General features: G+C 42.3%; 2 protein-coding genes across 25 annotated transcripts in view; one reads left to right on the top strand and one right to left on the bottom strand.

Annotated features, from left to right (window-relative positions):
- Positions 1–27,913, top strand: part of STRBP (spermatid perinuclear RNA binding protein) — a 73,715-nt gene that overhangs the window by 43,787 nt on the left and 2,015 nt on the right. For 3 of the 22 annotated variants that reach the window (XM_063174443.1, XM_063174444.1, XM_063174459.1), the window contains one exon: positions 21,875–22,504. The exons of 1 other annotated variant lie outside the window; for it this stretch is intronic. In XM_063174443.1, the coding sequence (XP_063030513.1) occupies positions 21,875–22,149 (275 nt within the window). In that variant the 3' untranslated portion in view covers positions 22,150–22,504. 18 more of the 22 variants (XM_063174447.1, XM_063174446.1, XR_010030318.1 and 15 more) reach the window with 17 other exon arrangements.
- RABGAP1 (RAB GTPase activating protein 1) overlaps positions 22,595–27,913 on the bottom strand; it is a 72,666-nt gene continuing 67,347 nt past the window's right edge. For all 3 annotated transcript variants that reach the window (XM_063174440.1, XM_063174441.1, XM_063174442.1), the window contains 5 exons: positions 27,146–27,250; positions 26,616–26,699; positions 25,737–25,808; positions 25,091–25,288; positions 22,595–24,283 (listed from right to left, as the gene is read on the bottom strand). In XM_063174440.1, coding sequence (XP_063030510.1) covers positions 24,161–24,283; positions 25,091–25,288; positions 25,737–25,808; positions 26,616–26,699; positions 27,146–27,250 — 582 coding nt within the window. In that variant the 3' untranslated portion in view covers positions 22,595–24,160. The remainder of the gene's footprint in view (positions 24,284–25,090; positions 25,289–25,736; positions 25,809–26,615; positions 26,700–27,145; positions 27,251–27,913) is intronic.

Raw genomic sequence — 27,913 nt, 5'->3', positions numbered from 1 at the left:
ACCACTGCTTGTGACACCAGGATGGCTTTTGGGTAGTTGGTACTGGTAGCAATCAGTCTGTGAGGCAGCCAGGACACAGTCATTTGCCACAATGCTTTTCACTATGAAACATGTTCTATTAGGCTGGCAAAGCACTGGTTTCATGGAGATTGTAAAATGAGCTGATAACCAGAGAGCTGTGATGGAAGGGTTTTCCTTAACTCGGCTTCTCCCTCCCCACTGGCTTGTTTTATGCTGGACTAACAATGCATTCCTCTAACCGGCCCTTTTGGTTACTTTGAATGAGGTTTATGTGGCAATGGGAGCAGGGCACTTGGAGTCAGTGATATGTCCTGGCACACACAGTGTGAGCCCACCAGGACCAGTCCCACCAGCCTCTCCTGTGGCAGGGACTGGTCACAGTCTGCTGCTCAAATGACCGGCATGTTTCAAGGCCTGGAATTTTTCATATGGGAAGCTTCTGCTTTTTAGCATTTGTAATAAGCTTTTCCTCCCAAATCTGTCTAACTTGGGCAGCACCAACTCCCCTGATACCATTATAAAAGTTTAAAATATTTTGAAATGTCAATTACATGACTTTTCTAGAGGTATGAGCTCATACAGGGCAAGAATGCTGCTGCTTTATGGAAGATATTTGCTTTGCCTGACTGGGACCAGCTGGTCCAGTTCTGTACTGAGAGGGAGAACGGGCCCATGGGCTGTGTTCAGTGTGGAATTCTCCCTCGGATTTGGAGCAAACCTTTGTAGTTTTACACCTGCTGACTGGCCCTGTCCTCTGACAGAAGGGCAGCTGGCAGCAGGGCTGTTCCATGGAGTGTTGTCCTTTGTGGTGCATCACACAAGGAACAGCAACATGTTTTCTCAGAGAAAAATGAAAGGGAATTTAGTTTGGGATATGGATTTTTTAAGAACCCCCTTGGTTCTTTTCAAGCAACAGTCTCAGAGTATAACTAGGATTACTGGTAGCTGCATGTCTGTGTTTTTACAAGCAGTGACACACTGTGACATGAGGAATCCTTTCCCTGCTGAAGGCAGCAATACAACTGTTACCAAGTTTCCCTGCAGCTTTTCTTGCTTTTTTTCATTCATCCCTTCCCGTCTGGGATGTTTTTTTCTCATTATGCCTATTTTGGGAGCTGGATTTTAAGCACTTAGGTGTATATATGTGACATATCACTGACTTCAAAGCATTGTAGAATTGGATGCCCCCATTCTTCACATAAAGAGTTTCTGTTCTTAATGTATTATGATTGTGATGCAAAGTTCTGGGATAATGCTTTTTGGCTGTAAGGTAAACATGTCTCTTTGCCTTTGTAAGCTGTTGCATGTTGGGAAACTTCACTTTGATCATCTGGTGCTCTGAAATACCTGCTGTTGCTGCTTTGTGATTTCTAAATGGATACATAGGTTAAATACTAGAATTTAAATAGGCAAGATTAAAAAACCAAACAAACGTTTAATTGTGCAGAAGTTTGTGAGGCCACAAGAACTCTAAAATAATAATGAAATCAGGCAGATGTCAATCTTTCCAGATTTACCTACCTCAACTCAGGAGAGGAAGTGCAGAATAAGGAAGCAGATGCAGAATTTACTGTAGGTGCTTGATTTTTGGCTGACCTACCTGGATGCTGATCAAAACTGCTGAACAGTTTCCCTGTGAGTTGTATTTTATGCACAGCAGTGCCTGTCTAGAATATCTGCAATTGCAACTGGCCTGTGAAATTACCTCAATGTAGAACAAACTAGTAGAGATTAATTACCATAAAGATTATGAAATAGAGCTTCAAATCCAAATACACACTCTGCTTTTGAGAATATTACTGCCTTAATTTTACCAAACACCAGGACAAAAATAAAGCAGAGTTTAAGCTATAACCATCTGTCTGAAACAGTGCAAAGTGGTGAAGTGTTACTGTTTATGGGACTCTGCACCCTGACAGCACATTGACTGACTGATCTGGAAAAGGTTAATGAGAACACTACTGTAAGCTCTTATCTGACTTTCTTGGATTGCTGAACTTATTTGGAGTCCTCTCCCTTTCTTCTCTCTGTAGGTTTACCCAAGAGAATGGTTCTGTTACCAGTTATGAAATTCCCAACTTACCCCGTTCCCCACTACTCATTCTTTTAGCAAATGGCAGAAGCTAATTCCTATTGATTGAACAACACAGTACAGTACAGAATGTTAGAAGAAAAAAGCCTTTTTATCCTGTTTTCTTTGAACACATACTTGAGCAAAGTCATTTGTAAAGAAACATCTTTTTCCTACTTTTTGATTTTAACAAAATGCAAATTTAGTTCTCTAAAACTTGAAAAAAATGTTCTGTGAAATGTTACCTCATTTTCAAATAACTTATACCAGCCTTCTGTTATAGGGAAGAACTAGAAGCTTAAATCTTACGTTTTAAATGAAGTATCCGATTATGTAAAATTAAATTTGTGAAGGATGTATAGAATATAAAACACTGATCACAAATAAACTGTTTTGTTGTAACACAAGAGTACTGCCTGTTTCCTAATGCAGTCACACAGACTCAGTTAATGACCTGTATTTGCTGTAGGGTTATTAAATGCAGGGCATAGTTCTTTAAAAAACAAAAATAAAAATAATAATAATTTAAAAAAAGATAGAAACTTTACAGTTAACATTTAACTTTGTAAATATTATGGTGTGTAATAAACTCAGTAAGATATGGGTTAAAATATTGTTTTATCTTATTTTTTATAGTTAAGCATCAGTACCTGAGTTTCCTTATAGATCAGCATACTGTAACTGTGATTTTAGACACAGTCTTAATTATCCAAGAAGACTTTTCACTCATACACAAAATGCTGAAAAACAAATGAAACAAAGGGAATTAGTCTGTCTCTGTATAAGGCTGCATTCTGTGAAACAAGTATTAAACAAGTATTAAAGGAAGTTCCCACAGAAGGATGCAATTCCAGGGATACACCTTACACCCGTATTGCCCAGAGAAAGGACAAGAATAGTGTTACAATCAGGTTCTTTAGAGCTCAAAAACTACATGTTTTCCGTTCTTTTCTGTTTTTACAAAAAAAAAAAAAAAAAAAAAGAAAAAAAATTCCACTTGTTCTTGTGGCCTTCTTCACTTTTAAGATTGTCTGCCCACCCTTGATTTTCCATCCACCATTTCTACAGAAAGCATTTTATTTGTCAATTGTATATCAAACCAAAGGTTCTCCTTTCCCCCTTACATTTATAAGAATCTAAAGCAGCAACAAGGTCCCCATGAAAACTTGCTATTTAATTGTCCCAGTTCTTGTTGAGTGCTGCTGTGAAAAGTGACACACTTCAGCCATAGGCCAGTACTTTTTTATGAGTTGGTGCTCAGACCCAGAGTCCTCTTTTTGATGAGGAGTGTGTGCACCTGTCTGAAATTCCAGGATAGGCCCCAGCTCCACGACTGGAGTCTCCATGGATTGTGGACTGCTGTGGGCTCTAACAAGGGATTCCAGTGTCTTTATTAAGGTATCACCCCACAAATAAGCAGCATTGTTGGTTGCACTCTCTCCTCAGCCCCCGCCCGTTGCTTTTCCATAGGCTGGCTTTACTTCCTGCTCTTCCAAAGATTTGCCTTTACCCCCTGTTCTCTAACAGACGCTGCTGCTGAGGCCAGGGGAGCTGTGTCTGTGTTGAGGGTGTTGTAAGAGCGGTGCTTAAAGCAATGTCAAGTTCCTCCTCCCCACATCCCCCTTAGAGGGAGGGAAATATTAGAAAAGCTGAATAAGGGGTGGCTTATAGAACAAGCTGCTTTCCCTGGAATTCACTGCAGCTGTTATTCTTAAGCTGAGTATTTGTGCTTAGGAATGTGTTTCCATTTCCATGGTTCTCTTCCTGCCGTAGCTCTCGCTTCCGTTTGCTGTCGGTGGTACTTTAATAAAACGTAGAGGATGGCCCGGGAGGGTGAGCTTGGGTTCACCCACAGAACACAGAGCAGGGCCGGGGATGGAGCCAAATTGAGAGGTGCTCAGAAATCACTGACCTGTTTTGCTGGCCTATGGATGAAAGGAAGCCATCACGGAGCAGAAAAAGCATGGCTGATCAGAGCCCATTTTTGTTAATTAAATATTCATTAAAGGAATCTTTCCTCTGCACACATTTTTTCCCCTCCCTCTCTTTTGGAGTTCCCCTGATTGGCAACTGTTTGTAGTTTCCTTTTTTTTTTTCCTGAATCCCCAGTTTTGTAAAATTCCAAACAAAATATTCTGTGAAACAATTCTATACAATGAACGTTTGTAAGCCAAAAGCTTGTTCTTATTTCAAAGACAAGAAGGGCGCTATGCTCTTTTCCAACATGATGGCAGTCATTTCAAATGATTTATAGAAGTCATTTTTTATTTTTTGTCATTTGTTGGGAGTTACTAACCACATTGTAAACTTGCCCCCTTGCTGCATATTTTACATTTCTCTGCTTTACTGAAAATATGAATGAGCTGTCAGTTCTTTGTTTAGAAAGTGGTAATCTTGGAAGTGTTAGATGTTTCAATACCTTCAAAGAATTCAAAGTGCCCATTTTACAATGAAAATTCCACTTGCAGCTGAAAGAGCAGAGAAATTTAAATGGAGCTTTAGCTTCAGCCAGTCTCAGCAATTAACGTGAGGTTTTTGCTTCTCTGCTCTTCTCCCACTGTAGGTGGTTTTTTCATTGACAGTCCCTATTGCCAGCCTCTCAGCATCGCACCTTTTATTATTCACTTGGGCCCTCAAGATTTCTTCTCTGACTTCTAGAACCATCAGGTTGTGTGGCTCCAAATGTGGCTCGTTTTGAGGTTTCTCAACTTCAGACATGGGATCTGAGCTTTTTTCCTTCTTTTTTTTTTTTTTTTAAAGTGTTTTTCTTACTTCTTGAACTTTGCTCCATGTAATGAAAAGCAATACTTAGTCCAAGCCACAAGTCCTCTCTTTGGGTACATAGCAGTAGATGTGTATATACTCCTGGTTATTTCTTTACACTAGAAGGGGAAGGACTGCTGTGTTGAGGGGGGAAAACCAAATGCCAAACCAAGGCACAACCTGGGTCGAGTGCTGCTTCAAGCACTGAAATCTGCCTTTACTTTCACTATTGAAGTCCTTCAGAATTTTGATACTATGCTGTATTTGCATGTTTCCTATAAAAGTTGCTACAGAGCTGTGCAATGGTCACTCCTGAAGCAGCAGTGCTTTGTACCATTGTGCATGTCAGCAGACATGAAATGTAGCAAAATGGCAGAAGAAAACAGAACATAATATTTTTTCCCAAAATGTAACTGAATGATATATTCTCTCTCTTTTTCCCTCATCATTGATATGAGGCACAAAAATGGTAGGCCTGAACTTGAAAATCAAGTGGATTGCTTTTGTGTCTCTTAAAATCATCACCAAATGATAGGAAAATACAGTATTTGGGAAACATCCAGTTCAAAAAACTTTGCTGCTCTAAATTTACTGAGATATTTCCCTCTTGAATATTTGTATGTTGATATTTTGAGATTGTCAATCAGCAATAACTGAAAGGTTAATGTTTTTTTAAATGGTATTGGAACATCTATATGTTGCAGCTTAAGACTTCTAAGCAGTTTTCAGCAGGTTAATTCCACTTTATTCTCATTCTCTCCGGACCTTCATAGCCATATGCACTTGTATAAAATAAGCAGAAATGTAGTGACTGTAAGCTGAGATCGTGATATAAAAGGTAAGAGATTTTATTTTCAGCTTAAAGAATATTTTTATTGCTTTTTTTCTAAAAATCTCGTATACCCGTGACAATCTTGTATATGGCACGTTTTTATTATGTCTTGATAACTCAGTGTTTAAAGAGGTAATACATAGGTCTGAATCCCAACTTTGTATTTCTCAAGGCCAATTCAAATACTCCAGTTTCAGTTAAAAAAATATTACCTAACACTTAAGAAATTGTTTGGTTTTATCAACGGACTGTTCTCCTTCAAATATTTTTCTCCTGTGTAGCATAAAAAGCTGTGTTGATACTGCTGTGTCAGGCACTGCATTCCTTGCATCCCTGTGGACACGTTTGGGTAGGTACCAAAGCCAGGCCATGGCCTGCTCTGAATAACGCACACCTTGGTTCTGGCTAAGTGCAATGGGTGACACTAATAATGAGAGAAACTATTTCCCTAAACTGTTAAAGCTAAACTCCAAATGAAGAATTAAGAACTTTGATGATATTGCAGTTAAAATCTGCAGAGATCAAATTACATTAGGTCAAATTAATTCAGGAAGCAGCCAGGTTTGCTTCCCTCCTGTGGGTGCAGTGCAGGACAGGAGGGCAGGCAGGGATTTATCTCTGCGTGAATCCTTTGCTTAGCTGTGCTTTTCTACAGCTGGAAATTAGGATACAGCCATCCATAAATAATTCTTTTCAGTTCTGTAGTAAATGTTTTAACAATATTTTACTTAAATAAAAATGGGTTTGGATTATGACCTATTGGTGCACATGATATGTGTAGTTTTAAAATACTATTTTTTTATTTGTCTTTTAAACCTTGCGTTATGCAAAGCTGCATAGTACAGTACTCCAGAAGTGCAGTACTTGCAGTACTTGAAGTTGCTGGAAACAACTCTTTTTATATAAAAATGGCTAAAAAATAAAAAAGCAAAAGGGAGCAAGTTGATGATGATGTATTAGCATTTTAGGGTCTCAATTCAGAGATGAAAACAGGAACAACCCCTAACTGGTAACAGTTGACACTGGTGTCAAACAGAAAACCACTTAGTACAGAATATGTAGTGGTGTATCAAGCCCAAAGGTCTGCATCAAAACACTAACAGCAAATATAAACTATATTTGATTTTAATATTGAATCATCAAATTCACTAAGTAACTGCATGCACATCCATTCCTCAGGATATTTCTGGATATAATGCATAGGCTGGTAAGGGAAAAAGAGCTGTTTAATCGTGTCAGCTTTGCTGCTGAACTTGCACCTGGGAAATGAACTGAGGAACTGTTCCAGGGGCTGGCCCTGGAAGCACATAATCCTTCCATGACATCTGCAGGACAACTGATGAGCCATCAGAACGTCCTTCCTGTTCAGGGGGCAGGTTTCTATCTGCTGTTATCTTCAAGGTGCAAACTCGGGGCTGGATCTGCAGCTCACCTACACTTCAGTCCCTTTTTAAGCCTGGCAGGCCCAGCAGTGCTGATCCCAGAGCAGCAGGCTGCTCTGCTCCTTCAGATAGGATATTATATGCATCAAGGTGCATTATAATGAACTTCTCCTGAATATTCCTTTCCTAAGCTTAACTGCTGTCAGCCTGACAAGCACTGTCCACTTCAAGACTGATAATAAACATCTTGCTGACTCTCATTTGATCTGCTTCTTTGTGGACTGTGCTTGGCAGCTTAATCCATATGTATTTCTTTCCAGCAGAATTGCTTTAACTGTGAATTTCTGTATTTTTCTGTTATCACTTTTTTTAACTCTTAAAAACCTAAGCTTTCCACTCTCCTGCTGTTTTTTTAAAATTATCTCAAATTTCTTGCATCTTTTTTTCTCTAGATTTCTCTAATACCCTGCTCTTTGTAATGCAGTAAAGCATTGCAGTATTTATGTCTAAGATGGCCCCTTGCCTTTGCTGCCTCCCTTTTCAGTAGGAGAGAACCATTTTCTGATATATGAAACATACTAAGACTCCTAAATCTGGGTTCTGCAGCCTCCTGGAATCAGAGATAAGACTCTAAGGGGCATGATTGCCTGGGAACCCCTCTCATTCATGTGGAACTTGAGCAAAATAGCCCCTTGTACTGAAGGGTCACAGAGTAGGCTCTGAAGTGCTTGATGTATTCAGGTTTGAGAGAGCAGCCAATTCCATCAGTAGATTTTAGCCTAATGTCAGGCTATTATCTGATCAGTAATCTGGATAACATTTGCTTCATCAGTGTTGCATCAAGTATAGCTTTGCTAAAGCAGAAGTAGAAACTCGTTTCTTCTGCATATAACTTTCAGGTTTCCTTTTAAAAGCCTCCTCACAGGATCTTGGTCTGAACTGCCTTTTCTGTGAGGTTGGAGGTCTGTGTTACAGATATTGGGCTTTGCATTTCTGCATGTACCCAAGAGCCAAACGCATACATCTGGTTGTGTATGCTCTGTGCAGCTGCCAGTAGCATTACCAATTCTGGAGTACCTTTTCAGTGGAGCAGAAATGGTATTTTACAGTTTGAATTTCTGGTTCATGGAAATCGGAAAAGTTCCTTTCAATTAGTACATCTATAAATAGGAGACCAGGGAAAGTCTGTGCCTATACACTACCCACCTTAACGCTAGTTTTAGCTAACCAGATGATCGTGTGTATTTTGGGAGATGGTGTCTGGCACTTATGGGATTAAAAGCCAGAGATTTACAATGAAGAACCAAACTGTTTAATGTGTTCTCTATACTGGAAATGAATGGCATCACCACTGACTTTGCAAAAACACCCATGAGCTTTAGGGGTCTGCTTCTGTCCTACTTTGCCAGCCATAAGAGATTCCTCCAGGCAGGCTCTTCTAGAGAAGGGTTTAGAGTAAGCAGCCTGCTTTGGAGGGCTTGGCTAGCTCAGAACGTGTGTGTGGTGCTTCCTGCCATCGCGTTCTCTCTCTGCCAGTGCTTGCTGTCTTCCTTAAGCACACATTCAGGAGCTGGAACACAGTGACCTTATTCCTGGGCGTTTGGCCAGTTGGATGGAGGGAGGCCAGCCTGTGCTCCTGAAGGGAATGTGTAACACGAGGCCTCGGTTGCCCAAGCAATTTCTGTTGGACACGGTGCACAATCCAACCCTCACAAAGGCAATTTAGTGCCTGGGTAGGTGGTTCCTAATCTGTCTAATTTGCTGTCCTGTAGCCAGTGTGAGCTAATTAGATGATTCAGCAATTGTCATGGCTCCCCACTTAATGTGCTGTAAATGCTGCTGCCATGACTTTCACTGCTGTTAAATACCTTTGCTTCTGTGAAGTCTGTCCTCCTGCCCTGCATTTTCTGATCATCTTCTAGAATCCTAGTAAAGAACTGATTCTCTCAAATTATGAAATTGTTACACATAAGTATCTAGATTCTTAAAAACTTTTAATCAGACTGTGAAGCACTTCAGAGAAACCAGTTTTCCTGCAAATATTTCAACTTATTCATGTGCCAGAGGACTATTTATACTCATTAACAAAGATCTGAAAACTGCTCCAGTATCTCTCATCTCTGGAGAAAAGGATTCTTTCTTTGAGAACACTTGCCTTCTGGTAGGAAAAAAGATTTAAAGTGTGTCTTAATAAAATACTGTGCCCTCAAGCCCCTGAAAGAACTTAACTGGGGAAAAGTGCACAAATCTAAAATTATTTAAGGCTTTATACTGTGCTATTGAGAACAATTTCCCTGACAAGAAGTTCCTCAGATTATTAGGATGTAGAAAATGCAGGAGGAGAGGCATGAAGATTTTTCAAGTAGTCTGAGAAAAACATCTTCTGTTTGTTGGCTGTTCAGCTATGCAACATCATTCTCTTGTCACTTATTTTTCTCCAAGACAGCAATAAATGTGAGCAGCTTTAACGTACCACCTCTGATCCAGTCCTGGCAATGTCCCTTGGAGAGTGAGAGTGGCATTCCCTGTTTTTTCTGCCACCAACTCCCTCATGTAAAGTCCCTTGCTTCATTTGTAATTCTGCATCTGTACTTTTGAGCCAGTCTAGAGGTGGGATAGCTGAACATCTCTCCTAATCCGTATAAACGACAAGACAGTATTTCAGTCTTTACTCAGACAAAATTACACGTTTCCTTCTGCCTCTTGTGCTTGGTATACCAAGATATACTCACTCAGTATTAGAACTTCTTGCCTTTAGGGGAATTCTAAGACAGCTGCCTCTTACTTAATGAAGGGAAAGCTATGTCCCAGCCTCACTGAGTTCCAAGTCACAAAGCAGCTTTAAAAACAGCTCCTATTTCCGGTGGCTCTGGCAAACAGCACAGGAGCTCTGCTGCTGTGGATTCCTTTGGATACAAGATGAGATGTGTAAACATGAAATTCAGATTGTTGTTCTCAGTCATGAGGCTGACTAAGACCTCGCCTCTCTGGCATCAAAGAATGAAAATGAGCTCTGTGCTGGGCACACTGAGGAGCTCTGTTAGGAACGGCTGTTCTGTCTCAAAAAACAGTAACTCAGCTCGAATGTTCAGCACACAGACCCTCTTGGGCTTCCTGCTAAATAATCCAGTGAAAAATGAGATATTTTATTGACTTGTTTAAAGCAGAGCAAAGAGACAGGGTAGCTGAATCTGCTGTCTTAGTGCAGGAGACAGCTTGTCTAACAGCTTGTTGGTTTCATTCCACTGGAAGTGGAAATTCTGCTACAGTCATTTTAGAGCACTTCACCAGAGAAACCCAGCACTGAAGTCCTGTGCCTATGGACCACAGCAGCAGTTTCATGTGCACTTTCTTTTGAACATAAACCATTTCAGCTAGTGGTTAAGTAGTTGGCATTAAGAGAATTGTCACTACTAAACTGTTTTATTGCTTAACCTCAGAGCAATGCCTTCTTAGCTTTATTTGTGTCATCTGAATCCACACCTGTTTATGTCCAGATATTGTGGTGCTTGCCTTTTCTGCTCAGAGATATGGGATTCACTTGTTGGTTTGTGACTGATAATACAAAAGCACAAGTAGGACACACCTGCCTGTTCCTCTGTCTCCTCCTCTCTCTGGGGTTTCCCAGAAGAAAGGGGACTCTCCCTCCCACACCGCTCTGATGCTGTGTAAGCAAGGCAATGCTGTGCTGTGAGTGCTGTGAGTTAGCTAAGAGAAAAGTTCATCAGACAGTAAGGTTTAAATTCAGTAAAGTGGGTTTTTTTCTCCAGTTCCTGAGATTGCATGAAACATTCAGACCATATTGTTTACCTTGATGTTTTTGAGGAATGTCCAAAAGTGGTGTGTGGAGATGTGCAGTTCTAAAGCACATCTCTTATTTTGGATGTTGTTTTATCTTGCATTTGGTGCCTTAACTCCGTACAGTTTAAGGTCATATATACTGTACCACAGGTAGTTTAGTAGTTGTGTACTTGAAAAGAACCCATCAAGCCTAGTCTATAGAAACTCTTTTACAGACTGAAGCCTTCTCAGGGGGAGTACTCTTCCATGCTTAATTAATAATCCACCAAGAAGTGAGAGTTACAAGAATGTAAAGAACATTTAAAAAATTTAACTGTAGAGTCTGAATTTATCTGATTTCTAACTTCAAAGGTTTGGGGTAGTAAGATAATTAAAGCTGCAGTCTCTTCTATGCTGTGTTAAGTAAACAACTTCAAAATGTTTTCTCACCAGCCAGAACTGCACATTTCTGAAAACCTCTGGACTGCTATCTCTAGTAGAATAAATAACACTTAATTTTAAAAGGCATTAATTGAATGTAACTGGCTATCCTCCACTGGTTAGCAGAAGAGAGTTGGAATGAGTAAAAGCTGCAGTTAATTTTTAATTGATTAAACTTAAGCCTCATTCATACCTCTAGCCAGGATCCAGAAGCTCCAGCTGCCTTATGCTGCTTTGCAGTTCATGAGGTGTAGTGCAGCATCAGCTTGAACACAGGATTTCTGAATGCATCTGGTTCTGGCAAGAGAGAGAAAACATAACGGAAGAAAATGTCCTTCTCCAGTTTTAGAGGTTAGAGCATCATAGACAGAAGCTGGAGGGAAAGTTGCACTGCCTTTTCCAAGACCATTAAGAAAGTCTGTGGTAAAACCAGGAGGTTTATGTGTGCTGGGGAAAGCCAGCAGCTTTGTGTACTATGAGCAGGGGGAGCTGGGATTGCTTTTTCAATACTTAGTGAGAAATGAGGTAAGAGGTTTAAGCTATCCATACAGCAGGCTAAAAGCTGCTAATGATGTTGCTAAAGGAGATGGATTTTTTTTTTCTGTTCAGTAAACAAGTCCAGGATTGCTGGTTTTCCAGAGGAGGAATGTGAGAAATCCAATGGACAGATTTTGTTTCCTGATGCACTCCTACCCAAAACAGGTAGATAGTTCCAGGCAGTATACAGAGCATGCCATTGAATTTTGGGAGGAAAAGGAATAATAGTCATTTCCTCAGAAGGAACAGTAGTTAGTTATTTCTGTAATGCCCACAGTATTCTAGACAAGCTGCCTTTACACAGAGGAGCATGGCAACAAGGGAAAGCAGATACTGCTCCCACAGTGACCTGTGTGTACACATTTTAGGTCACCAATACTGGTGTAACTCCTTATGACAAAGTAGGTTCCTCTTACCAGCAAAGTGTATTTTGACATTCTATCCACTTCTATTTTTTAAGCTAAAGGGGAGTTAATCATAGCACTCATCTGTTTCGATGGGAGTAGAGCAGAAGGTAAGTTTTAACTTCATACTTTGAAGCTGCTATGAATAGATTAACAGTGTTCCATGGAAACAACCTGATGTACTTCTTTATTTTCTTGGAGTTTCATTTCTGTGTTCTTGCAAAAGCACAAGCTTGTGGAAGCATAATCAATACAGAGTTACTCAGGGTACTGCATCATCTCAGCAGTGGACACTAACTGCATTTTAAGTCAACAGGCACACATAAATCAAGCTTAATTAAGAGGAACAGGACATCTTGGCAAGTTTTGCTTTATTACTGGCACTGCTACAATTTAATGATCTATGCATACTGAAATGTGTGTATTGCTGCACTCACTCCCAACAGAATGTGAGTCTTGTAAGTGTGTCCTGTAAAGTATCAAAGTCAGGGCAAGAGAGACAGTATTTATTCTTCTGTCATTATTTTCACAAAGAACTGTTTCTAAGCAGATGGAAAGTCATTCTGCTCAAAGGAGAATAACGGTGGGCTAGAAAACAGCATTCAGAGCAGTACAGCTTTTGAAAAGTTCGTGATCCTATGAATTTAATTACAAAAATTCTGATTTGCAGTACAGATTCTTTCCTGTGTTTTTAAACTCATATAACTGTTTCCTTGCTCAAAATAACAGGATAAAGACAAGTGTAGTTTTCTGATAACATCTATTGTGTGGAAATCCACATACACTGGAAGAAAAGGGAGGCTGTACTGCAGAGAGCATATTCAACTACAGAGCCATTCTCTGGGCAATGCTGCATAATTTAGGAGTGGGTAACCATGCCTTCAGGGACAACATGAAACAGAGCAGATGGTTGAAAAAAAAAATCACAGAAAAAAGCCTCCAAGCTTTGTCCAGTCACACATTTACCCCTCTCTGCAAAAGGGGACAGGTACATTCATACACACATAATGAGTTATCTGTCAGGCATCACAGAGGTCCTTAAGGACAAATGTTTTGGAGCCAGTCTGCTTTTGGACAGAAAAAGCAGGAAGTTGACTCTGTCTTCCAGTTCCAAGGTGCAGTGTATTATTTCTCATCCTAACCCTAAGTCAATATTTATTGATCAAACTGACTAAGCTTTTTAGGCCGACCAGCTCTCTACGAAGCAATTCTCCCTTGAGCCTCTGCAGGGGCCAGTAACTGGTGCTTAACTACTGCTTCCACTCCGGAATGTCACCGTGCTCCAGCTGCCCCAGAGCCAGCCTGGGACGCTGCACTGCTCAGAGGGCACCGCTGCTGGGGGTGGGGGCTCTCCAAAGCACTGAAGTACAACAGCAGAGCAAGTCCCAGAGGGCTGTATGCTTTTAAAGTCCTGTCCAGTTCTTAGTGACAAAGTTGAGCATGAAACCTGTACTGCCAAATGTATCAGCCCCTTGCTGAGAAGGGCATCGATGGGAAGCAGTCTCAGAAGTGGAGACTTTGAGGAAAGGCTGGTGCTTTCCAAGGCCAACTCACGGGCTTTTTTTTAATGGCTGAATTTCCACCCACCAAAAATCACCGTCAACCAAATCAATTAAAACTGCTGCTAATTTGGGCTAAAGTATCCTTTGTGTAACCCAAACCACCACCATCCATGCATCTAAAGAATTCCTAAGCAAAGACTCCTCAGGAGGCAGAGCCCTTCTGACAGGAAATCTGGCAGTGCAGTCTGATGTGACTTTTCTGATGATAATTACTTCTCTGAGACAAGGTAAAGACAGAGGCAGTGCTTTGGGGCAGTGTTTCATGCTCAGCAAGTTTGTAGAGGGAAGGAATGCATTTCTATAAATCACTTGTACTGTATTTGTTTCTAGACTTGAATGAATTTCACTTTTCCTTTGTGAGTCAGCATATTAAACGTTAAAGAAAAGGTCTATTTTTCTAAATCTCTTTCACCAATAGAGGTCTGACCTGCAGCCAAGAGATGGATTTATTTATCCACAGAGGACGGAGTGTTTATTTTTGAACTAAGATTGGATATGGCATTGAATAAAAAGAAGTATGACCTATAAACTATCTAAACCTTAAATACTATGAACGAATTCCACAAATGAGTAATATGGTGGACGATTCCATCTTTCTTCCCAATAAATGTCTCTCAAAGAAGTTACCCAGAATTAAACTTCCAAATGAAGTACAAGAGATCCTTGTGGACTAATTACAGACTACTTTCAAAATACTTCCGTTTTCTCCCAATTTGTAATCACTAGAGAACAATGATGACTGAACTATTCCCAACTATAAATAAAGCAATTTCAAATAAAGTAATTTGGCAACAACCATGGCTATTTATAGCACTAAAAATGTAATTTGAACATTCAAATTTTCTTAATTTGGTAGCAGTTGAGTGGGTAGAAAAATAACTGCACAATGAATTTTAAATTGAGCTGTATCTACTCACTAGCCAAAAAAAGCGTACAGATGTCAAGGGAACGCTCTTTGTACCTTCAGTTGCTTCCTCCCGTGCTGCTGTACCCCGTACACTTGGCTTCATTTGGCTTCTGTGCTGTGGTTTGTACGCCAGCCCCTGTTACTGACTGTACACAACACGAGCTGCACTGTAACCTCGGGTCATTTCCACTGGTTGTAACCAACACTACAGACTTCTCTGTATATAAAACTGGAACCATGTCCCATTTGCTTCCAATAGCTCCAATAAAGACTTATCTCTGTAAACAGGAATTATGGCCTAATGACTGCTTGGGGGGGTGGTTACAGTGAGCAAACTGCCTCCAGGGGGGTGCTGAAGCCCGGGAGCCAAACCACAGAGGCCCATTGTGCCGAGTCAGGTAGCAGGCTCAGCAGAAAGGAGAGACAGGCTCCCGAAGGCTGCAGTGGTAGCAGAGATGACCTGGAGGTGCAAACATAAGGCACATTTATGCTGAAACAAGCAGAATGCATTCCTTCACAAAGGTGTAAGTGAACAGAGCATTACTGGATTTCAACTTAGAGGGCTGCTCTACACAAGTACCTCTGGGGGCTTGCCTTGGAAGCAGTAGCAGAAAAGCCCAGAGAAGGCTGTAATAGCTGTGATCAGCCAGGAAGGCAAGTTTCACTCCAAAAAGAAATCTACAATTCCTAGCATTTAGCTAATTAGAAAAACTGGATGTTTATTTTCTTAAAAGATAAATTATACACATAAAGAACGAGTAAGGTTTTTTCAAAGTTCTCTCCACCCCTCTCATTTCACTGTGTTTCTTAAATTCCTGTGGTCCCAGTTTTTCCTCTGAGGTCCAAAGCAAATCCAAGCAATTTCCTTGTCCGCAGCCACTGAGGGCAGGAGTCGGGGATACCATGACAATTGTGTGGCTGGTGTTGTTTGCTTGAGGTTGCAACTCATGGTAAGATTTACTGGAATACACACATATGTCCAGACTGGAGTTACAGAACCCAGCTGTACTCTAGAAAAGAAGTCAGTGAACATACAGTCTTACTTTTCTTAGAAGTGTTTTTCTGGTCTTGAAATGCTAAACTGAAGTCTGAGTGCAGAGGTCATTAATCAAATTCAGAGGAGATCAGACTTGAGAAGGGATTAGAAACTGTTATGAGCTGACTATAGTTGAGATTGCTCTTAATGAAATGAGATGTATGAAATCTCACATCTTAGAATGTATGGTAACTGGACCAGGACTTGGTGTGGGACTTTTGCCCTCGACAGGCCAGCGTGCAGCCAGCCCAGTCTGCTGGCATTCTGCAAACAAGTCAGTAATGCACAAAGAGCTACTCAGGGACAAGTGCACCAAAGCAACGAAACCACGCATCACTTAAAATTTAGAGCTGTATCAAATATTTAGCAAGCAAGATCCACAAAGAACTGAAGAGAGTCACTTAAGAAAACATCATTAACACTTAACTGAAACAGAAGTCAGTCTTACCCCCTGTATTAGCATAACGCCTGTCTGCTCATGCCTGATGTTAGCTGGCTCACTAAGAGGTCATTCCAAAAGCTCCCTCGGGATTATCATCTCGGAGGTGCTGAGAAGGCTGTCAGCTCTTCGGCAGGAGCCTGGCAACTGCTGGGCAGTGACAGCTCACAGTGAGCTGGGCCGGCTCCAGGAGCTGGCGGGCATTCTGTGGCCTCGCAGGAATGGAGAGGGGCACACATGGGAGCGGGACATGGGAGAAGCCACACGCCACTGGGCCTGCACTGGCAAAGGAGGCTGGCACATCCTTCTTTCCTCACTGACAAAATGCCTGGCATCTCCTACTCGGTTTTACTCCTGCCCTGCTGTAGCTAAGCTAACTTTGCCCAGGCAGTTACAGAGTATCTTGCTTGAAGCTGTGATTTGTGGCCCTTATCCTCCCCCCATCTCCTGCAAACCAAGAAATAGCAAGTCCATCCACTTTTCCTCGGCAACCTGCAGTGCCTCTCACTATGCATCTGCAGCTGAATGCACACAGTGAAATCTGTGCAGAAAGCTCTTTCATTTCAGGCCCTCCCCAACACTGCTTGACTGCCCCATCCCCTGCTGGCACAGCACCGGAGGGATCCATGCAGAAGGAGCCATCTGCTTAACAAGCAAGATGTCCAGTTTACCTTGCTGCAATCAGCATCACCTTGGAAAAGTGTATTTGATTGCAGAGGAAGCAGGAAAAAAATACTGATTGACCGATGTCCAAGTTTGATGTTAAGCAACTAACAAGCCAGCCTGTAACTTTCATGTGCAAAGAACTGCTGCATCTATAAACCTGCCCAAAACAGCACCCCACTTTCTGCAAGAAGTGTCACCTCACTTAATTGCTCATGACATAATGCTGACTTTGGTGGTTTGCTGCAGGGTTGAGTTCCAGCAAGTCAGCTATAAAGAGTTTTTCCCATTTGGTAAGCTGAAAATTATCCTTCTCTTTTGTGACCCCAATCCTTGGTAGAACCAACTGAAAGAAACTGGAGCTGCCACTGCTTTCAGGGCCCTGAATTCATCTTTGCTTTGGGCTATGCATTCCAGCACGTTTATTTGCAATGCTGTAAAAAGCCTGTGTGTACTCTTGTTAAAGTTACAACAAAAGGCCCTTTCTTGCTCCAGGCATGAACATGAGGCAAAATCCTAAAAACACCTTTAGATCCCAAAAAAGGGCCAATACCCTGCACAAATAACACTTCCCTCTTGTCCTTTGCTTAGGTGCTGGCACACACCAAAGGTGGGATTTCCTGCCTGCAGTAAAGGCAGGCTCAGCACTGCTGCTTCTGATTCATTCAAAGGGACTTTTTTTCTTTTTTTAATATCTGGGTACCTTTGGATTACAGTAGAAGGGGGAAGGCTAAACCAGGGCAAGATGACAAAATACTGCTCACTAAATCCAATTATGTTGCCCTGCAAAGCAGTTCCACACGAACTGCAACACTGCCAATACTGCAAGTCCTGAGGTAGCCACAGGACTCCTGCATCCAGCACAAAGCAAGCACAAGGACAGGGTTTGAGCTGCTCAGGTCACTTATCCTGGGTTTAAACAACTATGCAGTTTTGAGAAAGATGCTGTTACATGCAGAAGACATGTAACTTCTGTCTGTACATTAAACTATTCTCTCTGAGATCAAATGAATAAAAACTTGAATGAAATTTAGAACTTTCCAGTTACAGTCATTACTGGTCTCACTCTGTCCTAACTATGGGAATGTGCAGCACCTGTAACTTCTAAAGACATTCAGAGTTCAGGCTACTCCTGTAACGCTGAAGCTGGGGGCACTCAGGAGCTCTAGTTTGCTGTTTGTGTCTACGAGCAGCAGCCATGTCACCTACAATTCACAGCAGTCTGGCACAGGCTCCCACAGCCCCTCTGTGGGACATAAACCACCTCAGGGAAATGCACAATCACCCTCGTGCAAAACACCTTCCCCTCCCTTCCCGATGAGATCGTGCTCCTCAAGTGTTTCCCTGTGGTATTATGCAGCAGTTCTGCCATGCCCTGAGTAGGTGGCAAGCTGATATACATTGCTCTGCAGGCAACCAGCCTTCATCCTCCTCCTCTTTCCCACCCATTCTGTCTGGTGCACCAGTATTAATTACCACCAAACCATTTCTGTAAGCTAGCCAAGCCTCCAGGACACAGCAGCCAAGACTTGTGCCAAAACCACAGTGGTTTGCTGTGGTGTTCTTAAAAGAACTGATAAACCCCTTTCACTTGCACCGTGACAGCTGACAGTGACACAGCACTGCCATCTCACTGAGTCCTTTACTAGCCTTTCTCAGGCACAGCAACTGAATAAAATCTGCACAGCAGTTTTCTTTTCCCTGTGTGGCATAAACTGACCAGCCACATCAGAAAACTCCAGCAGGAGTCACTCCAGTGTCCCCTCCCAAATGCCATTTACGAATGTGGCTCCAAGGCCCCCTTTCCCCATCACACCACCAGCTCTGTGCATGAACAGACGCTCGCAGCAGGGAGTTTAAACACACAGCTTGGATGTTTTCATGGCACACGCTAACTGTGCTCAGCACGAGGAGGGCTTCTGCTCAGAGCTGGCAGCCTGCAAGGCTCATCTCTTCTGCACCTTCTGGAGCCTCAGAGCCCAGTGCGGCTGCGATTCCATCCTAAACACTGCAGCACTTTCCTAGAAATCATCACTTTTGCCACACAAGCTGCTGATTAAGATGGACCTCTGCAACTCCATAACTGAACCAGCCCCGCTCACTATCATAAAACAACCTGCACTTGGACTCCTGATCCCCCCCAGTGACCACGTTAAGCCACACATCAAGGGCCCATAAGGTGAGCTCTCGAGAGACCAACTCACGTCACCTTCAGCTGTAACTCAAGCCACTAAAGCTGATTAAAAAGTGGCTCAACATTTTAACCAACATGTAATGTTTTTTGTATTCTGAAAAACTTCTGAGATAAACTTTTGCTATAAAGTTTGCTACATCTATCTCAACCATAAACAGAGGATTAGAACGATTTACCCGTAAATTCAAGGTGTATTAGAAACACATCCCATAGACTTACTTCCAAGACACTTCAATTTTACTACACTTCCTCCTAGGAGATAATTTTTGTACAAGGACATAATACAACTTTCTGATCAGATTTGTAGGAGGAACCCATGAATTACTTAACCAGCAATCAGTGGTGTGACTGACTTCTCATGCAGATTCTCTACGGGGAGAACTGCCCACGGCAGCCACTCATCACATTAGAGATCAAACAGCTCCACTTTATTAGCTCTCACAGACTATTTCAAAGGTTTCCACCTCAGGAGGCCTCAGCTCAGACTTGCCTGTCACAGGCTGCCATGAACATCACCCACCTCCTGCTGAAAGGCTGCTACTGCTGCCTGGGAAGAACTCATTGCCTGCCTCAGCCTGAGGGGCCTGGGGCATGTCCGCAAGGAGAAAACAATGGACGAGGCCATTTAAACCCCGTGCAAATTAAGGCGAAAATTTTACACCTCCACAAGGGCCCTTAATGCACTACAAGTTCTGTACAGGTTTTCCCCAAAGTATCACTCATCTCCAGTGGTTATTGTTTGGATCTAAAGCTCTGCTGTCCTCCGCTGCCCTGGCGCTCTTCTAATACCCACAGACACTGGAAAAGCTCTGGGAGGATCTGCATGGTTCCCTCAGGAAACACCGCCCCGCCCGAAGGCCGCTCCTCCCCTCCAGCCCAGCAGCTCAGCGGTGTGCCCGCACTCCGCACCTTCTTCACGCCGGACAGCCGCTGCTCGGGCCCCGCTCCAAGGCTCCTTCCCCCGGCACTCCGCCTCAGCTTTCCTGCCCACACGGCAAACAAAATGGCGCCGCTCAAGGCAGCTCCAGCTGCCAATCACCCGCCAGCCAATCAGAGCTCCCTGCGGGCCCCGCTCCCGCGAAAAGCGCGGGAAACCGTGAGGGTGCTGAGGAGGCGCCCGGCGGGGCTTGAGGAGCCCGAGGGTGTGGGATGGTCTTGGAGCCCCTCCTCGGCTAAATCCACTTCAAAACAGCCTGGTTGTACTTCAGTTAGCTCGGTTCCACTCATCCCCATTCAGCAGGAATTTACACCATGAGGAAACACTTGACTTCAATGTTAAACTCAACAAACATGGCTCCTGAGCAAAGCCATCCTCAAGAGTTTCCTACCGTGCCTGTGGCCAGATTATCCCGAGCAAAAGCCCTCAGTCCCAGATTACAGTGGTGTGCTCGTTGGTATACAGAAAATGCAGCAAAACCAAGCCTTGTTGCTCAAGTGCAGTGGTAAATTCTAGCAAAATCTCTGTATGAAGAGACCTTGATGCTCTTTGGCAATACAGAAGAAAAAATATTGCACAATAAAGTGATGGGAAAAGGAGGAAAAATTAAAACAGAAAGCAACCCCCTGAGTGTCCACTGATGGCCCATTTCCAGTATTTTTTTTTAATTTAGGAGGACTCTCAGTTCAGTTTGAGGGCTCACAGGAGCTCCCCAGATCCATCAGGGCTCCGGGCACGAGGCTGGGTGAGCCGCCTGCCTGCAGCGCTGCCCCCGCAGTGCCGAGGGCTGGAAAACCTCCCTGGATTATCTCTTATGGTAGGCACCTCCGACGTGTCTAAAGTTAGGCTGGATGAATGTGAGCCAAGCTGTTGAACAGATGGAGTGAAATCCTCCTCTAGATAACAGGAACTTTATATCACTGCCACAGATAAGAAGGGCAGCTAAAAAAAGTCAGGGAGGTAGTTACATAAATTTCAAGACAGCTTACCAGCAATGCTTAAAGGTAAAACTTTCCGATAGATCCTGAATATCCACTTCCAGCTGCAGACCCTGAGCTGCCAAGAAGTTCTGCAACACAAATGAGATTGTGACACTCGAGCTCCCACACTGAGACCATTGGAATGTAATGATACAGCACAAACACGCAAAGCATTTGGAAGCTGGAGCCTGGGGCACAGGAGATTAATCCCAGCATCAACAGACTGGCACTGAGCTGGAGTTCAGGACTCAAACCCAGCTGAGGCACATGTGAACAGAAAGGTGATGGACTACCAGAAAATAACCATCTCATTAATGCCCCAAATGCTACCAAACACACTAATTCCTTTTCTCTTACAGGGCTGTAAAATACTTATGCTCACTCTATGTGGTTTTGTACCTTCCTTATTCATAGTTTTGAACATCTTATAATTCCGTTTCCTCATCCTTAAACTGACCTGCTTCCTTGTCTTTCACATGTAATTATGCTTCCAAAGATGCACACCTCAGCACTGGATCCATTTTTCTTAGTTAGCTGTGGATATTTTAGATGGAGTTGTATGTGGAATACATTGTTAATATTTATTTCTGAGCACCAAAAACCTTCAGGTAGGCATCCAAAATAATCCATGACTGGAAACTGTCTATAAAGTGTTTAGGATGAAATGCTGTGAAACAATTATGCATGTTCTGCATCCATACTAAAAGAGGAGTATATACTGCATGCAATTTGAAGATAATGTTTATTTAGAGAGTGGAAGACATCTGAACAATAAAGCAGCTTTTTCTCTTCCTTTAAGTACCTCATTTTTGGAGGAAAATGCACTAATACACTATTTCCCAGTGCCTTTGAGAAAGACAAGTGGATGAAGGGTTCTTGAGTTGCTTCCTCCTGTCCCCTACTTACCTTTAAACTTTCTCTAAAGGTTGCAATTATCGAGAAACTGCAGAGCTGACCTTACCAAGGGATGCACCTCCGGGAGGACCAAACAGCAGAGACCACACACAGCCACACGATGCCATTCTCTTAAAGCAAAATATGGCTGGGAAAGTGACATCACAGCAGCCTCCTAGAGCAGGGCTGCTTTCCGAGTCACCTCTGGTGGTTTTGGAGACAAGAATCCATTTGTTCTCCTGGTTATCTCTGCAGAGCACAGGGCTGGGGAGCAGAGCTGCTGTGACCCAACTGCTGCAGTCCTGAAGTCGTGCGGGCTCAGCCATGGCTACAAAACCCTGCTGAACATGACATGAACCACGCTTGACCCCACAGAATTTGTTACTGATGGTGATAAGCAGAGATAGCCTACATTTATTTTGCAGATTCAAGCAGAATTTGGAGGGCCTTGGGAAAAAAAAATGTTCTAAATTGGACATGTTTGAGAAATACTGAGTCACAAGTTTCAAGCTGCACAAGGTCACTTTTGCAGTTTCTTTTTTCAAAGCAAACCCTAGATTTTATTATATAAAACCAGTGTTGGCAGCACTCAGAACATGCAGTCTTTTTTAGCAAAGCCCTTTGCAGCATGACTGTGGTTTCAGTCTTGGAGAAGCCTGCAGATGCTGCTGTTTCTACTTTAAGAAGAGAATTAGCTTCATATTGCAAAATATTTAATAATTTTCAGTTCAAATGAAATGAAACAACAAAATAGTTATACAATTTTACTACTTTATATTTCAATTCATAAAGTATACACACTGCAACTATGCTACCACAATGTCCACGCATCTAATATTGATGGAGTTACAGTATTTTTTTTTTTGGTATTAAACAATAGAGATAATGTATGCAGTTAAGGAAAAAAGCTTGGACATAGCATGTTCTATCCTGTAGTTACAGAGTACATTAGCTAGCATTAGTACAGTAAACAAGAAAAAGTTAGAAATACAAAATAAACCAAATATCTTTATATACAAACCAGTGCCTCATATTGTTACCAGCTTATACTCACACTGCACACAAAATTTATCCACTGATGCAATAGATACTTCAGCATAACACAAACCATTATAAATTAAAAAAATTACAAGGTGCAAAACTCCATTCTACAGCTTTCTGGTGAGAACTCAATACAATCCAAGGAATGAGAACTCCAAGCACATTTAGCACCTACCAGTGCAACTGCATCGAGCGTGAACAATGACCTACACCACCTCAGAACGCCACCAGGAAGCCAGTTACAGCGAGAGATGCTCGCAGCTACACTCACGCTGTGATTTCTGCCTCAGATATATCTCAGTTTATTGTTTCTTTGTCCCATTCATACCTATGTGCAAAACTAAAACCTGCGAGCTCTGTCGGAGCTCCGCAGAAGGCCTGCTACAGCCGGGTAAAAACAAACAAACAAAAACAAAACAGAAACCTGACAAAACCCAGACAGACTCCATTGAATGTCAGACCATCCACATAATTCATATTATCAGCAGTCCTGGTGCTGTTGATATGTGGATCAAACAATATGACACAAGTGAAACGGGAATTTGCCCACAATTCCGATTGTTCTTGTCTAGCACTTGGACAAGCCTCCCGGCCTCCGGTGGCAAATTGGTTTGGCAGCCCATGCCAAAAAAGCCCAGAGTTGCATAGAATTGATTAGTAACAGAAAGAAATGCCAAACACAGAGAGATGGATGCTGCATCTACTAAAACAAAGTGGGGTTGCTCGACAGGAATGCTGAAATCATCCCCATTCATAAAGCAAAACATGTCACCTCCTACTCTCCATTTCCTACCTCTGGGGACTGCTTTCTGGCACTGATGTAGTTCTTGATAAACTCGTATTTTTTTGTTGCATTTTTTCCGTTTTTTTTTTTTTCTTTTTAAACTTTGTTAGTGACACTTTTCCTTTCAAATAAAATATTAAAAAAGGTTATAACTGTAAAAAAACCTATCATATGTAAACTTAACAATTAGGGTTTGGTAAGTTCTCGTACCTAGTCTGTGAAAAGCCTCCAGCCAGACGCAGAATGGAGTGTTTCTCGGAAGAGCTTCAATCTAGCTACATCACCTGTTAAATATCAGTAGTATGAACATCCCATGTCTAGCAATAAAACCTCTCTTGTGTTTCCATCCTCTTTATCACTGACCTATTGAAATCCTGACATGCTGTGTTTCTATTATATTTACATTCTGGTCCTCTCATGTCACAGAATTAAACATCTGGCCAAGGAAGGCAACAAAAGGTGTTAAGAAGGTGTGTTTGACAGAACTGCTTTTCAACAAGTCTCTTTTCCTTGGACTCCAGTCACTGTTTTTATAGAGCTTATTGTTCTGTTGAACCACGTTTTCTTTGCAGCTTGTACTTCATTAAGGGCCAGACCCAAATGGTGCTCCAAATCCTGCAAACAGAAGAGTAATTTCCTTAATTTGTTACATATTCCCAGCACAAGGTTATAGGAGTTAAAGCTAGAAGGCTCTAGAACATCTACAAACTCTTGGCCACTTCAGAAGTTAAACAAGTCTTACATAAATTAAAAGCAGCACAATAAGCTGACAAAGAGGAAAAAAAAAGCTTTGAAAAGCAAAACAAGACTTGTGTCATTGCCCTTAGTGAAACATTCCGCTTTCTCCAGTACATCCAAACTCTTTAATTGTCTTCCATCTGAGGAGGAGCTATTCCCACAGGAAGTGGACTTTCTACAAACTAATTTTTACCTTTCTGTGAGCAAGCCACACTGACGTATCAGTTTTAGGCTAAAAGCACAATGTTGTCATATTTTACAGAAATACTTCAGGTACCTGGAGTGCTTTGCAATCGTGTTTTAAGAAACATGTCTAACATTTGTCAATGTTACTTCTTCATTTAGCACTGATTGTGAGATAAAGACATGCATGATTCAGTACTTTGTCAGAGCTTGGGCTCCTTCCAAGCAGTTGCAGGAGATCAGGCAGCCAGCACTGCACTGCAGACAGGCAGATGTCTGGAAGCTGTAGTGGCTGCTAAATACAGTTCATGCAATTTCAATTATATGGTCTGCATACAGCAAGTTTCAGACGCAGTGTTTGGTTAAATAACCGTGCAGGAAATAGCAGGTTATGGTTTCAACCAACAGGATCTGTTCCAATCCCTCTACAGCTCACACACACATTTTTCTAGGAATGCAGACACGCTGTACAGACTACAAAACAAACTCCCAGAGCATTACCTGTATTTTACATTCCGCCTCCACAAGCTGCAGCTTGGTCTGGGCCAGCTCAAGCTCCATTTCCCTTAGCTGGTTCTTCAGAGTTTCCTTCTCCTCATCCGTGTCCTCGTCTGAACCATCCTTGGCAGTGCTGGCCACCTTCACACGGCCTTCCTTATTGAAGAACTCGCGGCAGTGCTCGCAGTCATCCACCTTTTGCTAAGCAAACACCTGGCTGTGAGCAAAGCCTGTCCTGCCTGTGCTCGGGGAGAGCAGCTCAGCACCTCAGGAACCACTCACTGATGGGAACTTGTGGGGAGGCACAGCCAGGCAGGAGCTGCTGCCAGCCCACACTCACTGCTGTGCTGCTTTGCTACAATAATGGGCTCTGTCCCTCCCACTGTTACTTTAAGGTAAAAGACAGTCAGAGAACTCTTCCAGAAAAAAAAAAGACCCTCAAAACCCCCCCCAGCATCAACATTAGCATGTAACCACTATGGCATGAGAAGACTCACCTTTTCTCCCAGACCTCCCCCTTACAATCTTCTCTGTCATCTATGGGGACTCTCAGCCACCATTTTAGTAATGAAATAAATTGTGTGTTTGCTGCTATGCTTTTGCTAAGAGATTGAAACATTGTAGACTGTGGATCTATCTGGTCTCTTACCCGTATTTTCTCAATTTCAGCTTTATTTGCTGTTTGCTGTTTTTCCAGTCGCTCACTCAGCTGGGAACAAATCTGACAAGCAAAATTATGTTACCAAACCATTTATAAATGTAAATTCTCTCCCAAATGAATGCTGAAGCACAAATAAATGCTGCTGCAATATTAACATGGATAGTCTAAGGACCCTTAGAAAGCTAGAAAAATTGGGATGCTGCATTAAGCTGCCTCATTGCACATTTTCCCATTCTCTACATATTCTTCTATCCCCACAGGAAAAGGTGCAGTTCCAACAAAAGTTATTAACAGTTTGGCCTTGCTAAAGGAGCCAGAAAAGGTTAGGAATAGCAGGACCCTTTTGTTGCCTTTGGGAAAAAAGAACAGGCAAGACAGAGTAGTAAAAAAGCCCTAATTCATTCCCTGAGACCTGATATGGGCCTACTAAAGAGACTCATGAATTTTCTCCCTTGATACCTTCTGATCAGGAGCTTGAATGCCAAAGCAAAGCCTTGAAAGGAAAAAGGCATCTTTTTTTTTATTTCTGAGGTGCATTTGATTGACAAAGCAAAGATGAGAGAGAAGCTGTTCTTGGCATGAAGTGAACCTTTGATATCTGAGAGCCCATCTGAACAAGGTTTGTCTGTACCTGAGGCTGTGGTGACTGCTGATCTGCAAATCCCCACATCAGGGGCAAACAGGACTGACCACTTCAGGATCTTGGCCAAAGAAAATGCAAAACCAGCCACAGGCTTCCCATTTAGAACAGCTAAATTGTGTCCTCAAATGCATGGCACAGATCACATTGGTTTCCAGAAATCTCCTAAATTACCCCAAAGTCTTGTACTTTGATAACAAACCACATCATCATGAAGTTGTACTTACCTGTTTGTAGTCACCAATAATAGAGCTGTTCTTTTTGATCTCTGACTCTGCCTTATCTAGTTCCCTACGACACATTTCCTTCAGCTGTAAGGGGGGAAAAAAAGAAAACAAAGGGTTTATATAGGTGTAGTCTGAAAAATACCCAGGTGCTATTTCTTCCTTCTCCTTAACCTCACTGCTGTGCTCTACCCAGGGACCCAGAGTAAAGCCAGGCTTTGGTGGCCATCACTGCCAGAGCAGTGGGCTAGCCAAGGAAAGGAGGGATTCAGAAAGTGCTGACAGCTGAAGTCCTGCACTGCCTCTCTGTGCAGCATCTGGCACAGGCTGTGACACTGATTTCAAGTTAAAAATTCCCCACCCTATGAAGCACCTGGCAGGAAAATGCCAAATTCTGCTTTGCTGACGTCCTTTACAGCACAGAGGAGGGACAAACATGACTTAGAACATTAAGCCCTTCCCACACTTGTCACTTTTTATTTTTATCATTTCTGTACTGCAGAGAACAGCAAGAATGACAGAAATGCCCCAACCTGAGCAGATTCTTCCTCCAGGCGCCTCTTTTCTTCTTCTGCATCAATCAGCTTCTGTTTGGTCATTAGCAGCTCCTTATTGAGGGCATCTGCCTTCTCCTCTGCCTGAAACACAGAGTGGAGCCTGAGCAGAGGCTTCCCTGCTGTGCCTCCACCAGGACAGAGCCAGGAGTGCAGCCATTCCAGTCTTATTAAGGTTTGGTTCATTGCTATTAAAAACAATAAAACTTTATTCTGAAAATTATTTTCCTAAAACTTCCCATCTGCAATAGCAAAGCAGCAAAACATCAAAATTAATGGCATGTACCACTATACTCCAGCCCTCTAAAATGCTTCGTGAATTCAGTGATTAATTTTAGCAAAACTGGAGTAGGGATTGCTCCAAAGAAACCCAATACCAGAAATAAGTTTCATTTTCTTGTCCAGTCTGAAAGTTGACCAATACATTCTGAAGACAACCAAAGGCACAGAACAGCTCACAATGTGCAAGATCAATAAAAGACTATAACCAGCTCAGACCTAAGTTTAATTTGCAAACATTCAACCTTGCAATGAAAACAGAATTAATGAAAAATGCCTCTAGAACGTTTAAAAAGCCCCCAGAACTCTATGAAACGTCTCAATGGAGGTAATACCATCCCAGAAAATACTGCAGGAAAAAACGGAGCTACCAAAGCAAACATAAGTCAGGTCCTCTCTCCTTCCTCCTTAAGGGAAAGAAATGTCCCACCAGAAACCAACAACCCCTTTTTACTGCAGTTTTTAAAG

This window comes from Melospiza melodia, chromosome 22 (genome assembly GCF_035770615.1).
Source record: "Melospiza melodia melodia isolate bMelMel2 chromosome 22, bMelMel2.pri, whole genome shotgun sequence".
NCBI classification, from domain to species: Eukaryota; Metazoa; Chordata; class Aves; order Passeriformes; family Passerellidae; genus Melospiza; species Melospiza melodia.
This window is presented reverse-complemented; position numbering and strand designations above follow the sequence as displayed.